Below are 14,955 nucleotides of genomic sequence, written 5' to 3' on the forward strand. Positions count from 1 at the left end.
CATTTAACAAACATGCGGGGAGGAGACTCTAGCATGGTGCCCGAGCACACGCGGTATTCGACCAAACACCTTGATGTGCCGAGCATCACGATGCTCGAGCCGAACATACTCTATCATCACTAGCCATTATAAATTACTGTATTTATTGCCAAAAGTGCATATCTGTTCCAAGTTCATTTTGTTTCCTTTTATTCATTTTTTGTTCTTTCATTTAAGTGGTTCAATTAAGGCTTTTAAGAGCACAGATGTACTGGAAAGATTTATGGACACTGATTGATGAGATCTCATTGTGCCTACAAGGAGAGACGTTTTTATCTTAAATTCAAGCAGAAACCAATATTGCACGTTGAAGTTCCGACAGATCTTAAATATATTAGTAGTTCACATATTGACATCTCAAAGTCCATATGCTTCAATAAAGTAATTTATGAATATGAATGTCCACAATGATATAGACTATGTAGACAGTTAAGTAACTTTGTACAAACATTGCATTACTTACCTTGTACTGATCTCGAATTACAATCCGTATTATAGCCCAGAGCTGAATTCATGATTCTGCAGGAATCAGAGCTGAAATCTCTTAGCTCCCCTGCTTGTTCAGTGTCTCCTCAGACCTTCCTCAACGGATTCGCATTTTGGTAAATATACTGTATTCTGTAAATTGGATTTATGAATAGAGAAAAGCAAACAGATACTTTTGCCTTTAGGCATATTTGGACTATATTTGTAGGTTCCCCCAGGGAAGATGGCTAACTAGAGGAATCATTTTAATATGAGTTGCCATTTAAATACACATCGTTCAGTGTATTCCTATATGGATCACTATTTTCTGTTATCCCATGTGTGACAAGTCTTTGAAATATAAAAAAATTTCCATTTTTGTACTAGGATTTGAATAGGAACAGAGCGGGCAAATAAAGCCACACACATGCTCAGCACATAAGTCTGTCTCTGTGTCCATCAATTCTTTTTATTACAAACAGCTTTATAATTGTCCCATAAAGCAACCAACAGGCAACCTATAGAAGAATGGGGGTGTCACAGTGACATCTACTGGCCATAAGGGATACTGCGGGAACTGCAGAACTGTTCTGCATGTTGCGTACCTCTAAATACCCTCCATCATTTTAGCCAATATCCTCATAGTATTATCCTTTCCATCATCAGATTTATATAGTGATTCTTCCAACCAATGTTTAATCATTCACTTTAGGAATTGTGATCTGACAGCTAGTCACATGTGATTTAGGATCTGGAACACCAATTCGACTCTAGCCTAAGGCTACATTTACATTTACACGTTTTTAACGTCCGTCACACGTCTGTTTTAAGAACAATGGTAGTCTATCGGGTTTTTCACACAGCAGCTTTTTTTTTGCTGGCCAGTGAATACCGTCCCTTCACTTACAGACAGCCCCTATACAAATGAATGGGACTGTTTTAACATCCGTTTCTCAGAAAGGCATCAGTGAAAAAAAACTGACAGTTTATCTATAGCTTGTTACTTCATAAGTGTAAAGAAAGATGGAAGGTGCCACATTAAAGAGGAGCTGTCACCTCTCCTGACATGTTTGTTTTAGTACTTGCATTCCCCATGTAATAACAATTCTGGAGCATCTATTCTTATGGCTCTATGTCGTGCCATTCCTCTATTATTTCTACTAGAAGTAATGAATGAATTGCTAGCAGTCTGCAGTAAAGGGTGTTACCAGTTGTGGGGGGGGGGGGGCTGCACAGTTACAGCAGCACTGATTGGATAGAGTCAGACACACCCACTACTGGTAACACCCAGCAGTACCTTTACTGCAGACTGCTGCCAATGTATTGCTAAACTTCTAGCAGGAATAATACAGGAATGGCACAGCACGGAGTCATAAGAATAGATACTCCATAATTGGTATTACAGGGGGAATGCAAGTAGTTACTAAAACAGACATGTCAGTTTTAGTAACTACTTGCATTCCCCATGTAATAGAGGTGACAGGTCCTCTTTAAAGAATGCATCTGTGACGTACAATGAGGAACAGAAGTATTTGAACACCCTGCGATTTTGCACGTTCTCCCACTTAGAAATCATTGAGGGGTCTGAAATTTACATTGTAGGTGCATTCCCACTCAGAGATAGAATAAAAATAAATAAAAAATTCAGGAAATCCCATTGTATGATTTTTAAAGAATTTATTAGTCTTGCACTGCTGAACATAAGTATTTGAACACCTGAGAAACAGCAATAATTCTGGCTCTCAAAGACCTGTTACTGTGCCTTTAAAAAGTCCACCTCTACTCCACTCATTAATCTAACTTAGTAGCACCTGTCTGAGCTCTTTAAAGACACCTGTCTACCCCACAGTCAGTCAGACACCAACTACTACCATGGGCAAGACCAAAGAGCTGTCAAAAGACACCAGAGATAAAATTGTGGACCTCCACAAGGCTGGAAAGGGCTACGGGGCAATTGCCAAGCAGCTTGGTGAAACTAGATCAACTGTTGGAGCAATTGTTAGAAAATGGAAGAGGCTAAAGACTGGGCCTCCATGCAAGATCTCATCTCGTGGGGTATCACTGATGATGAGAAAGGTGAGAAATCAGCCCAGAACTTCAAGGGAGGAGCTGGTCAATGACATGAAGAGAGCTGGGACCACAGTTTCAAAGGTCACTGTCGGTAGAACACTACGCCGTCATGGTTTCAAATCATGCATTGTACAGAAGGTTCCCCTGCTCAAGTCATCACATGTTCAGGCCTGTCTGAAGCTTGCCAATGTCCATCTGGATGATCCAGAGAAGATACGGGAGAAAGTCATGTGCTCAGATGATACCAAAGTAGAACTTTTTGGTCTAAACTTTACTCGTCGTGTTTGGAGGAAAGAGAAGGATGAGTTGCATCCCAAGAACACCATTCCTATTGTGAAGAATGGAGGTGGTAACATCATGCCTTGGGGGTGCTTTTCTTGGGGGGACAGGACTACTGCACTGTATTAAAGAGAGGATGAATGGGACCATTTATTGTGAGATTTTGAGCAACAACCTCCTTGCCTCTGTCAGAGCATTGAAGATGGGTCGTGGCTGGATCTTCCAACATGACAACGACCTGAAGCACACAGCCAGGATAACCAAGCAGTAGCTCCGTAAGAAGCATATCAAGGTTCTGGAGTGGCCTAGCCAGTCTCCAGACCTAAATCCAATAGAACATCTTTGGAGGGAGCTGAAACTCTGTGTTGCTCAGCGATAGCCCCGAAACCTGACAGATCTAGAGGAGATCTGTGTGGAGCAGTGGGCCAAAATCCCTGTTGGAGTGTGTGCAAACCTACAGGAAACGTTTGACCTCTAATTCCAGACAAAGGCTTCTGCACCAAATATTAACACTGATTTTCTCAGGTGTTCAAATACTTATGTTCAGCAGTGCAAAGCAAATACATTCTTTAAAATTCATACAATGTGATTTCCTGATATATATATTTATTTATTCTGTCTCTCAGAGTGGGAATGCACCTACAATGTGAATTTCAGACCCCTCCATGATTTCTAAGTGGGAGAACTTGCAAAATCGCAGGGTGTTCAAACTCCTCACTGTATATCTCATGCACAACTCCATGCTTCTGTTGGTAGGGGAGTGTTGATCCCTATCTTATATTTGCAGGTTGTGAATCCTACCTTGACTTGTAGCTCCATCCCTCCACTTTTAGCCCCAATTGCTGTACTTTTACGTGTATGTCCACATGAGACACACTCTGCAGATTCGTATTTTGGGTCTGGCTACACAGCAACGTGTCACAGAAAAAGTAGCACAATTCTTTTTGTAATGATAGTCAATGGTGTCGCAATGCTACATACTGGATTGTGACAGTCTAAAAAAAGAAAAATGCTATCATTTTTGAGAATGGGATATGCTGTGATGTGACATTGCGACACCATAAACAAAAAAAAGAGACTTTTCTGTAGCCGAAGCCTTTCATGTCACCGTGTAGCCGGACCCTTATGGTACGTCAACATGGCACGGTCAGGTTGTCATACTGGCCACGCTGCAGTCGAGTACCTCCTGTTAAACTAATGAGGACCGAACTGTTAAGTCGGTGTCCATTGTTCATGGCCACGCTGTGTTGTGGGTGTTGCATGCCATGAACAATGCAGACCGACTAAACAGTGCGTGGTACTCAGCCGCTGCAGCAGCGCAGCCGCCGTATGGTCAATACCAGCAAAGTGCATGAAATTTTAAGAAATCTCATCCACAGCATAAATTGACCTGCATGTCATATTATGCTGTGGATTTCCGAGGCAGATTTCACCCTTTGCACGGCCGAGTGAAATCCACTATAATCCCACAGCAAATCTACGGCGATATTTCCGCTGTGGGCCCTGCGAGAGTGAACTAACATACGGCAGATTTGCCACGGGATGTCCCATTATCCGAATTAGGCCTTGCGGAAATGTTAGTGCTTGAAATTCAGATGAATGAAATTAATGTGAACATATCCGTGTAGTCCGACTTTAATCCAGCGCCTCATGCATTGTCAGGCTTAACCCTTACTTCACTGCGCCCTCTTGTTGGCTGATTGCCTACTCGAATGACTTGTTATGCCATCTTCGGAGATAATTTGATGCCGTCACGAGTCTGTGTGAATCCAGGCAAACTAGAACACAAGAAACAGTCCCACAGAAAGGAGCCCTTGCCTGATTATATAGTGCTGGTAGAGTAGAGCGGGCTTCGTGGTTGGTTTCCGCTCTATCAATGTGTTAACCCGGGATATGCCAAGAGTTCATGAATTTCTATCCCAAGCATTACGGGGCAAAACCGCACAAAACTTTATGGCAGATTCAATGTAGTGGATGTTAGCGTGGAGCTTTTAGCAAGACGTCTAAAATCTTATTTATAGCCGGGCTCTCTCCAGACTCGGCAATGGCGCTCAGGCAAATTACCGCTTTATAAACAGCATGGACATTGCATTTATGGGAATAAAGGCTTTTAAATGCTCACATCCCAGCAACTTAGCTCTCATTAACCTTTCTGAGTTCACCGCATAGAAAATGACAATGCAACACGATCTAAAGTTCATCCTTCAGGATATATATATCTTGGATATCTATATTTCTAGTTGTATATTAGGCATTTGAACCAGCAACAGGCGTGCCTTCAACTATGGCCTACATCACATCAGGTCAATTCAATGAATTTGAGTATTACAGCAGGTGTGAGGAGGGGGTGTATTAAGATGAAGTACTCCCCTCCTCCGCAAGCAGGTGAAGATCCATCAGCATGGGGAGTCTATGAGAGGCTCATCATTTAGTACAGCGGTTTGCAACCATCGACACTCCGGCTGTTGTGAAACTACAATTCCCAGCATGCATACTTGCACGGCTGTTCTCAAGGAGTGACTGGAGCATGCTGGGAGTTGTAGTTTAACAATGTTGCTGACCCCCTGATTTAGTGAAATAGGAAAGTGAAGTGAATATTCTCTATCCAAGCCATCAAAAAATGAGAACTCTAAGAAATAGAGCTAAATCTTGCGCCCCCCCCCCAATTAAAGGCCTCATGGGCTGACGTAAGAAGACGTCATGGCGGAGCTCCATACTACACAGCTATAGGCACTCTGTGTGCTGTTTTATGGTTATTCTATGGCTGTGACCAGCTGTGGTAAAACTACAACTCCCAAGATGCACACTTGCTCCATTGAAATTAATGGTATAATTCCAAGTGGTCACAGAACTTAACAATAACCTGGCTTATTTGGGGGTGCGCGTCACGGCTATGTTCCTTGCTCCACCTCAGGAACCACACTCGTAGTATTTGTATAATTAGACAGCACTCTGTTCGATGTGATAAGTGATATTTATTCAGCCGGACATAATGATGCACAATGCACCGTTATGGCAACGTTTTGGGCTAAATGAAAGCCCTTCATCAGGCCACACATGAAACCCGGTGTTTCATGTGTGGCCTGATTTTGGCCTGATGAAGGGCTTTCATTTAGCCCGAAACATTGCCATAACGGTGCATTGTGCATCATTATGTCCCGCTGAATAAATGTCACTTATCACATCAAATGGAGTGCTGTCTAATTATACAAATACATAGAAATTAATGGAGCATGCTGGGAGTCGTAGTTTCACCACAGCCGGAGTGCCGGAGGTTAGCCATCACTGCTCTATGGCATCTGAAGACACATTATGGCTACACAGATTGCAAGCCGCGGTTCCACAAAATGAGGATACTTTCCATGTTCAATCCGTTTTTTACTCACTACCATTATAAGAAAGGCTATTGTCTGCAATACGGACAAGATTAGGACATATGGATGACATCTCTGTGCTGTGCTTTATTTTTTTGCAGATCGACAGAACTGAATGGAGGTCGATGTGTGATCTGCAAAACAAAATGTGTGCAGATTCAAAATAGGATTGCCCGCATGAGGCCTCGTTCACATCTCCGTCAGGCAGATTTCACCGGATCCAGCACTGCCGGATTCTCTAGTTCAGGGCCAGATCGCCGTTGACTGTAATGTGGTCCGACAGTGATCCAGCCTCTTTCCAGCATAAAAACTGTTGCATGCAATGGTCGACAGCCGACATTTGTGCCGGATCTGCTTGACAGACATGTGATCGAGGCCTAAATAAAACGGGCCACTGGGACAGATTTAGCAGAACTGGTGTGACCGAAAAGTGGCCCATAGCAAACATTCAGAATCCACCTTTCATTTTTCAGAGCTCCCTAAGCCGGTTTTGATAAATCTCCCCCAGTGATGGCACCTGAACCCTTTAGGGGAAATTCACATGGGACAAATCTGCATCTTACATTCAGATTTTGAGATTCATTTTCAGCAGACTTGCGGCAGATCTCAATTTACGTAGTGTGTGCTTTCTGGCGTTGCACTGTATGAGGTATTGGGGGTCACTCATGAGGTACACAGATGCATCTGCTAGAGTACGTTTCTAAGGGGTTAATCCTGGACATAGACCCATAAAAAATACCGCGATACATGTTAATGCCATGGAGTCTTTTAAAATCCCATCTACTACAATGTAATCTCCAAATTCTGCGTGGCTTAAAAAAAAAAATGCAGCGTATGACCAGAGCCTTAAAACCAATGCCATTGACTCTGTGGCTCTAGAAATATCTGAGAGATTCGCAATACAGACATATTCCAACAGAAAAAGCTTAAGCACAACACTAGCTTCTTCTGAAAAGATCACATCAAACCGAAATTAAACCGGGAAGCCTCCAAATTGGAGGTTGCTGCAGGCTTGTTACAGACGCGCCACAATGCCTCCCTTTCAATAATGTTTGAATAGGGATCGCGATTGAAAGAGATGAGTATTTATATAAAGGCACATAAGGGAGAAAATGGAGAATATAAACACGATTTGCTATGGCATGCAAAATCCTAGCCCGAGGCAGTGTAACACCGAAAAATGATTTTGCTTCAAATGCCTTGGAAGAAAAACACTAGAAAAAGCAAGGGATTGAGCAAATAAAGATATCAGTAGTTACAGGAGAAAATGGACTAGCCGGAAAAAGCCTTAGCCGCTTATCAGCTGTGAGGATTTGCTACGCAATAACAAAACAGATCATCCACAGCGCGCTGGCCATAGCGTTCTGGAATATAATTCCGCAATCGGCGGCACAGGATACAAAAGCTTTTTTTTTTTATGTGATTGTTCGGCAGAATCGGCACTCTTCATAATTTGATCATATCTTACAGTTATCATTGGGCTAGATGTGTTTGAACACTCAAAAAAAGAAAAAAATTTTCTCGCCGGGTATATTCTTATTCAGTAAACTGCGAGTTGTTTATATCGTTAAATTTTAAGTGTGTGTGTGTGTGTGTGTGTGAAAAATCTCAACAAAAAAATATGCAAAAGGATGCCAGTAATAACAGCCCCCCCAATCATGTGCCAGTAATAACAGCCCCCCCAATCATGTGCCAGTAATAACAGCCCCCCCAATCATGTGCCAGCAATAACAGCCCCCCCAATCATGTGCCAGTAATAACAGCCCCCCCAATCATGTGCCAGTAATAACAGCCCCCCCAATCATGTGCCAGTAATAACAGCCCCCCCAATCATGTGCCAGCAATAACAGCCCCCCCAATCATGTGCCAGCAATAACAGCCCCCCCAATCATGTGCCAGCAATAACAGCCCCCCCCAATCATGTGCCAGCAATAACAGCCCTCCCAATCATGTGCCAGCAATAACAGCCCTCCCAATCATGTGCCAGTAATAACAGCCCTCCCAATCATGTGCCAGTAATAACAGCCCCCCCAATCATGTGCCAGTAATAACAGCCCCCCCAATCATGCGCCAGTAATAACAGCCCCCCCAATCATGTGCCAGTAATAACAGCCCCCCCAATCATGTGCCAGTAATAACAGCCCCCCCCCAATCATGTGCCAGTAACAGCCCCCCCAATCATGTGCCAGTAATAACAGGCCCCCCCCATCCCCATTATGTGCCAGTATTAACAGGGCGGCCCCATTATGTGCCAGTATTAACAGGGCGGCCCCATTATGTGCCAGTAATAACAGGGCGGCCCCATTATGTGCCAGTAATAACGGGCGGCCCCATTATGTGCCAGTAATAACGGGCGGCCCCATTATGTGCCAGTAATAACGGGCGGCCCCATTATGTGCCAGTAATAACGGGCGGCCCCATTATGTGCCAGTAATAACGGGCGGCCCCATTATGTGCCAGTAATAACGGGCGGCCCCATTATGTGCCAGTAATAACAGGACCCCCCCATTATGTGCCAGTAATAACAGGACCCCCCCATTATGTGCTAGTAATAACAGGGCCCGCCCCCCCCCCCAATCGTGTTCCAGTAAAACTAAGTATTGTATATATTTTTTTTAAAATTAACACTTACCTCTTTGGAGCGATGCGATGCAGGCCTCTTACGGCCTGTGTCCCGCGCTGTACGGCTCAGGCGGCGTGATGACGTCATCGCTCATCTCAGTCCCCCGACGCACACATTGCCCCGCTGCGCTCCCGCTGGGGGGGGGGGGGGGGGGATTTCACCATACCTGTCCCCCCCACATTATTTCCTGGGGGGGATCCGTCTTCCCCCGGTTCCTACACCCGTGATTATGGTAGTGCACATAGGTTAGTGCTTTTTTTTTTAGTGTGCAAGCACGGCCACCGCTGCTGGATTGCAGGGTGGTCCTAACCATGGAAATGAGCAGTGTATAATGTGATAGAAAAATCAATGTAGCCAGCAAAGGAAGCAACATGGACAATCACAATACATTAGTAAGTGCCTTGTATTAACTTTACCTATATAATAAAGGGTATTTGCTGAGGTGAAACAGCCCTTTAATATTGACCTAAACGGTCTCCATAATAGCTAGTTCTAACGACTCCCACAGCTTTTTAATTGGCGAGAAGGTGACAGGGCTTATCTCTCACAGGGGATAACATTTCACACTCCCCCCCCCCCTCCCCCCAACATCTACCATCAGAGGATGACCAATAGATGGATGACCAGGGCTGCACTTCTAGAAACACAGTAAATACCCATAGAACTTTTAAAAGTCCCAGTACGTTTCCCTTGAACCCATTATACTTTACATATTACAGTTTAAACTGAGAAACATATATAGAAATCTTTGTCAGCCATGTCCCTCTCCTCCTCCAGAAAACCAGTGCCTGAAGCAGGAGCCTCCCTGCTCTGCTGTGTCCCGTTTACATTAGGACAAAGTGATTAAAGGTACCACAAAGACACGTTTTAATTTTTTATTTTAAATTTCCCTCTTACAACAACTGTACACATCATAAATACATTATTTACAACAATGAATTTAAGTATCATGATCCAAGGCCAATAAAATCCAGAGAAAAAAAATCCAAGGTTAAGACAACATACGTTAAAACCTATGCCATCACCTTTTTGTTACTACCCATAAGGTACAGTATTGGGACACTGAACTGGATAACATTTTCCAAGTGGTAAATAGCAGGGTATAGTTCACACGTGCTGGTCCTGGACAGAACTATTACAGCCAATGCTACGGCACTTGAGGACAACTTTTAATGGAAAAGCCGGTGACATATTTGATGGAATATACTGGAAGTACTAGCCACGTACCGTAGTTGTGGACTCTAAGGACACATGATCCATATGACTGGACCACTTTCTTACCACAACCTTTTAGGGGGGTGCGGCAGCTTATCTAGAGCATAGAACACATGTCTAGTAAAGTGCAAAGAGGCATAGACTAAAACACAGAAAAAACATGAAGTGAAAAAATACCGTAACATTCCTTTAATCAGGCACCTAAATGGGGGATACTTCGTGGGCTGGCACACATTTACAATGGTCACATTTTCAGCGCCAGCCTGGAACGTCTCCACGGTTTACATTTATCAGGGTCGAAGCAAAATTTGATGGGGAGCCCACCAACAGAACTCTGGGTCATTGACGAGTTCTTTGAAAAAAAAATGCTAATTCAGCATGGGGAAGATGTCGGATTAAAGGAATTTTACGGTATAACAGGTATATGGTAGCATTTTTCCTATCATGGTCAAATGCGATTCAGATAATGATTACTCTTAACTATAATAAAAGTTTACAACACCATTATAAAACCACTGAACAAGCTGATTGGACCAAATGTATCAGAACTGCCTTTGATGCACACAGCAACCAATCAATCACAGCGCAGCTTTCATTTTACAAGAGTAATTTAAAGGGGTTTTCGGTTTTGCATCGACATAATTTAAAATTATTTGTGAAGGTTACTGCAATTTTGTTATGTATTGCTTTTACCTTTAATGCGCCTATCTTCCGTTTTGAGCTGTGGTCACATGACCATGTCCATGCAGCTCTTATTTCCTGTCATGTTCTGTCCAAAGGCGTGTCAAACCAGCAAATGGGGCAGTGATAGGGGAAGCCCATGTAACTATCAGGGTGGGAGGAGATATAAACTAGCTGGGCATTGTTAGCGGCAGTGATCGGGGAGGTCTATCTAAGTAGTTAAGTGGGAGGAGCTATAAACGGGCTGGGCGTGGTTTGCGGCAGTGACAGGAGAGGTCTAAGTAGTTGAGTAGGAGGAGCTATAAACTAGCTGGGCATTGTTAGTGGCAGTGACAGGGGAGTGTCTATGTACCTAGCTGAGTGGGAGGAGATATAATCTAACCGGGCATTGTTAGCAGCAGTGATTGGGGATGCCTATGTAACTAGCTAAGTGGGAGGAGATATAAACTAGCTGGGCATTGTTTGCGGCACTGATAGGGGAGGTCTAAGTAGTTGGGAGGGAGGAGCTATAAACTAGCTAAGCATTGTTAGCGGCAGTGACAGGGGATGGCTACGTAACTGAGTGGGAGGAGCTATAAACTAGCTAGGCATTGTTAGCGGCAGTGATAGGAGAGGTCTAAGTAGTTGGGTGGGAGAAGCTATAAACTTGCTGGGCATTGTTATCGGCAGTGACAGGGGATGCCTATGTAACTAGTTGAGTGAGAGGAGCTATAAACTAGCTAGGCATTGTTAGGGCAGTGATAGGAGAGGTCTATCCAAGTAGCTGGGTGGGAGGAGCTATAAACTAGCTGGGTATTGTTAGCGGCAGTGACAGGGGATGCCTATGCAACTAGCTGAGTGAGAGGAGCTATAAACTAGCTGGGCATTGTTAGCGGCAGTGATAGGGCAGGTCTAGCTAAGTAGTTGGGTGGGAGGAGCTATAAACTAGCTGGGCATTGTTAGCGGCAGTGATCGGGGAGGTCTATCTAAGTAGTTGAGTAGGAGGAGCTATAAACTAGCTGGGCATTGTTAGCAGCAGTGATTGGGGATGCCTATGTAACTAGCTAAGTGGGAGGAGATATAAACTAGCTGGGCATAGTTTGCAGCACTGATAGGGGAGGTCTATCTAAGTAGTTAAGTGGGAGGAGCTATAAACGGGTTGGGCATGGTTTGCGGCAGTGACAGGAGAGGTCTAAGTAGTTGAGTGGGAGGAGCTATAAACTAGCTGGGCATTGTTAGTGGCAGTGACAGGGGAGTGTCTATGTAACTAGCTGAGTGGGAGGAGATATAATCTAACCGGGCATTGTTAGCAGCAGTGATTGGGGATGCCTATGTAACTAGCTAAGTGGGAGGAGCTATAAACTAGCTAGGCATTGTTAGCGGCAGTGATAGGGGAGGTCTAAGTAGTTGGGTTGGAGGAGCTATAAACTTGCTGGGCACTGTTAACGGCAATGATAGGGGAGTGTCTATGTAACTAGCTGGGTGGGAGGAGCTATAAACTAGCTGGGCATTGTTAGCGACAGTAACAGGGGATGCCTATGTAACTAGCTGAGTGAGAGGAGCTATAAACTAGCTGGGCATTGTTAGCGGCAGTGACAGGGGATGCCTATGCAACTAGCTGAGTGAGAGGAGCTATAAACTAGCTGGGCATTGTTAGCGGCAGTGATAGGGCAGGTCTAGCTAAGTAGTTGGGTGGGAGGAGCTATAAACTAACTGGGCATTGTTAGGGGCGGTGCTGGCCCTGTAACAGGGAAAGGAGAAGTGCATCATGGGCTTGGTTGGATACAGCAACAGGAAGTACTACATACAGGATGGAAACCAGAGTGATTGGGTTACATGGTGAAAATCCTGAAAACCGCTTTAAGAAATTAAAAAGAAACCAGAATTTTGATTGGTTGGTTTGGGCAACAAATATAGTTTTGATAAATGAGGCCCCTTTAGTGTTAACTGCATGATACCAAAACTGTGTGTATGGGGACAGCAGAATTTTGGTGTTGTACTGTACATGAAAAAGGTCTCCAAAGCAAGATTATGTATGAACATCTATAAAGCTTGCCGTACGTACTGCAAATTGTGTTTCCAATGCAATAATAGGGATGCGGATCCTGCCAAACAAAGAGAGAACAGTAGCCTCTGATGATCTTACACATGGGGAAATGCATGTCATAAAGGAAGGATTGGACCTTTCTCAACAGTTATTTAAAGGGACATTCCAGGAACATCTGTATTATGCCTAGGGGCTGACATCTTTCTGTCTTTGGTGTTTGAATCGCAAAGCAATAACACAGGGTACCCATTTTGGGGGGAAAGCTTATTTAAGGACCTTGAAGTAATGCCCACAAAATGCAGAATTTCAATCATGACATGCAAATCTTAAAGGAGTTTTTCCACAGGATGGGTGATGAATGTCTGATCACTGGGGGCCACACTGCTGGGTCACCACAGATCAAAAGAATCCAAGGTCTCTGGAATATCCATTCAAATAACATGGTGACGGGAACAGCCAAGCACTGTACTCAACTATCCCATTCAGTCCCGTGGACAATGAATGTTGTGGTTGCATGCATGCTCAACAACCACTTCATACATTAAGCAGCAAGGAGGAACGGAAGGCTCAGGACCCCCTTTCTAGTAAACACTTGTGGGAAAACCCTTTAAGACCACAAAAAAAAAAAAAAAAAAAAAAAAGAAGTGGTAACGTAATCAAATGTCTCCACAGGAAAGCAGCGCGGATCACATCACATAAGGTAACTGTCGAATGCCTGAAGTTTATAACTTGACACGCTGTCCAGCACCCATTCACGAGTAATCACAAGACAACGGTACTTCTTCCTCATGGCTGCAAGGAAAGGAAAAAAAAAATGTAATGCCTACATTAGTGGTTTCACACAGACAACATTAATGGGGATGCCCGGGTTAGTAAACCCATTTTTAAAGGGGTATTCCAGTTATGTGAGGTTACCCCCAATCCACAGGATAGGGAATAACTATTAGATCGTTAGGGGTCCTATCACTAGGATCCCCGCAGATCACGAGAACAGGTACCATGTGGGACCTCCGAAATTAAGGGGACCACTCCTTTAATTTCTAAGGGAGTTCCATAGATAGAGTACAGTGCTCAGCTATCTCCAGAACTACCAGGAATATAAATGGAGCAGCTGCATGCATGCCCAACCGGCCACTCTTCATTTCGGGGCACTTCACAGAGCCTGGGGTCTCCATACTCGTGATTAGTGCAGGTCCCAGTGGTAGGACCTTCTTCAATCTAATGGTTATCCCCTATCCCGTGTATCAGGGATAACATGACATAGCCGGAATACCCCTTTAGCTAACCAATTAATGGGATATGCCCCCTCAGCTGTAATAATAAGAGAGCTGCAGGAGAAGGGACATGCCTCCTAATCTGCCAACCTGAAAAAAATCTAGAAGAGAAATTGTTAGAAAGAGGCTGTCATGTCCTATATGATGTCTGTTTTTTATGTTTTACATCCATCATGTCATAACCCCTTCTATACTGCATGTGTTTGGGGCCTAAAAGATCAATATTTAGCTCATGCTAGATAAACGGGTATAATTTTTGTTACACTATAACATTTGAGTCTTATGCCAGAGCATTATTTTCACAATTTTTTTAATTATAATTATTTGATTTTTAGAATATAAAAGAAAAAAACATGAATTTTGAAAGTTTAAATGGATTTTCTTGTAAACTTAAATATTAATGACATGTCCTCAGGATGCAGTAGGTTATCAGTATCTGATGAGTGGGGGTCCTCATCATGCAAGTTCACATCCCACATGTCCTTTGTGCAGCTCAGTCCCATTGAAATGAGTGGCAGATGAACTGCTGTACCACAGAATGGTCACTACACAGCGTACAGAGCTGTGGTGTCCTGGTGAAGGTGCTGGGTGTAAAGACCCCCACCAACCTTATATTGATGACCTATTCTATGGATAGGTCATCAATTTGTTAGTCCCAGAAAACCCCTTTAGAGAATTAAAAGAGGACCTGTCACCAAGTTAGCTTTCATAAAATATAAATTCTAAAGTATCTTTTCTTACAACTCTACATTGTACAGGTCCTCTGTTATTACTTCTGGAAACATATGAATACACTGGTCAGTGAAGTCTGTTACTGCTAGTGTTGAGCGAATCAAAGTATCCAAATTGGACTTTGATGCAAATTTCAGGAAAAATTTGATTCGCCATGAAGACTGATTTCCTCTCGCT

The 14,955-nt window shown here is 43.6% G+C and overlaps 1 protein-coding gene across 1 annotated transcript in view; it reads right to left on the minus strand.

The window, feature by feature from the left end:
• Nucleotides 1-9,717: 9,717 nt before the first annotated feature.
• Nucleotides 9,718-14,955, minus strand: part of BRCA1 (BRCA1 DNA repair associated) — a 134,928-nt gene continuing 129,690 nt past the window's right edge. Inside the window, exon 23 of the mRNA XM_044299957.1 lies at nucleotides 9,718-13,564. Within this exon, the coding sequence (XP_044155892.1) occupies nucleotides 13,464-13,564 (101 nt within the window). The 3' untranslated portion in view covers nucleotides 9,718-13,463. The remainder of the gene's footprint in view (nucleotides 13,565-14,955) is intronic.

This window comes from Bufo gargarizans, chromosome 6 (assembly GCF_014858855.1).
Source record: "Bufo gargarizans isolate SCDJY-AF-19 chromosome 6, ASM1485885v1, whole genome shotgun sequence".
In the NCBI taxonomy this organism is placed as follows: domain Eukaryota; kingdom Metazoa; phylum Chordata; class Amphibia; order Anura; family Bufonidae; genus Bufo; species Bufo gargarizans.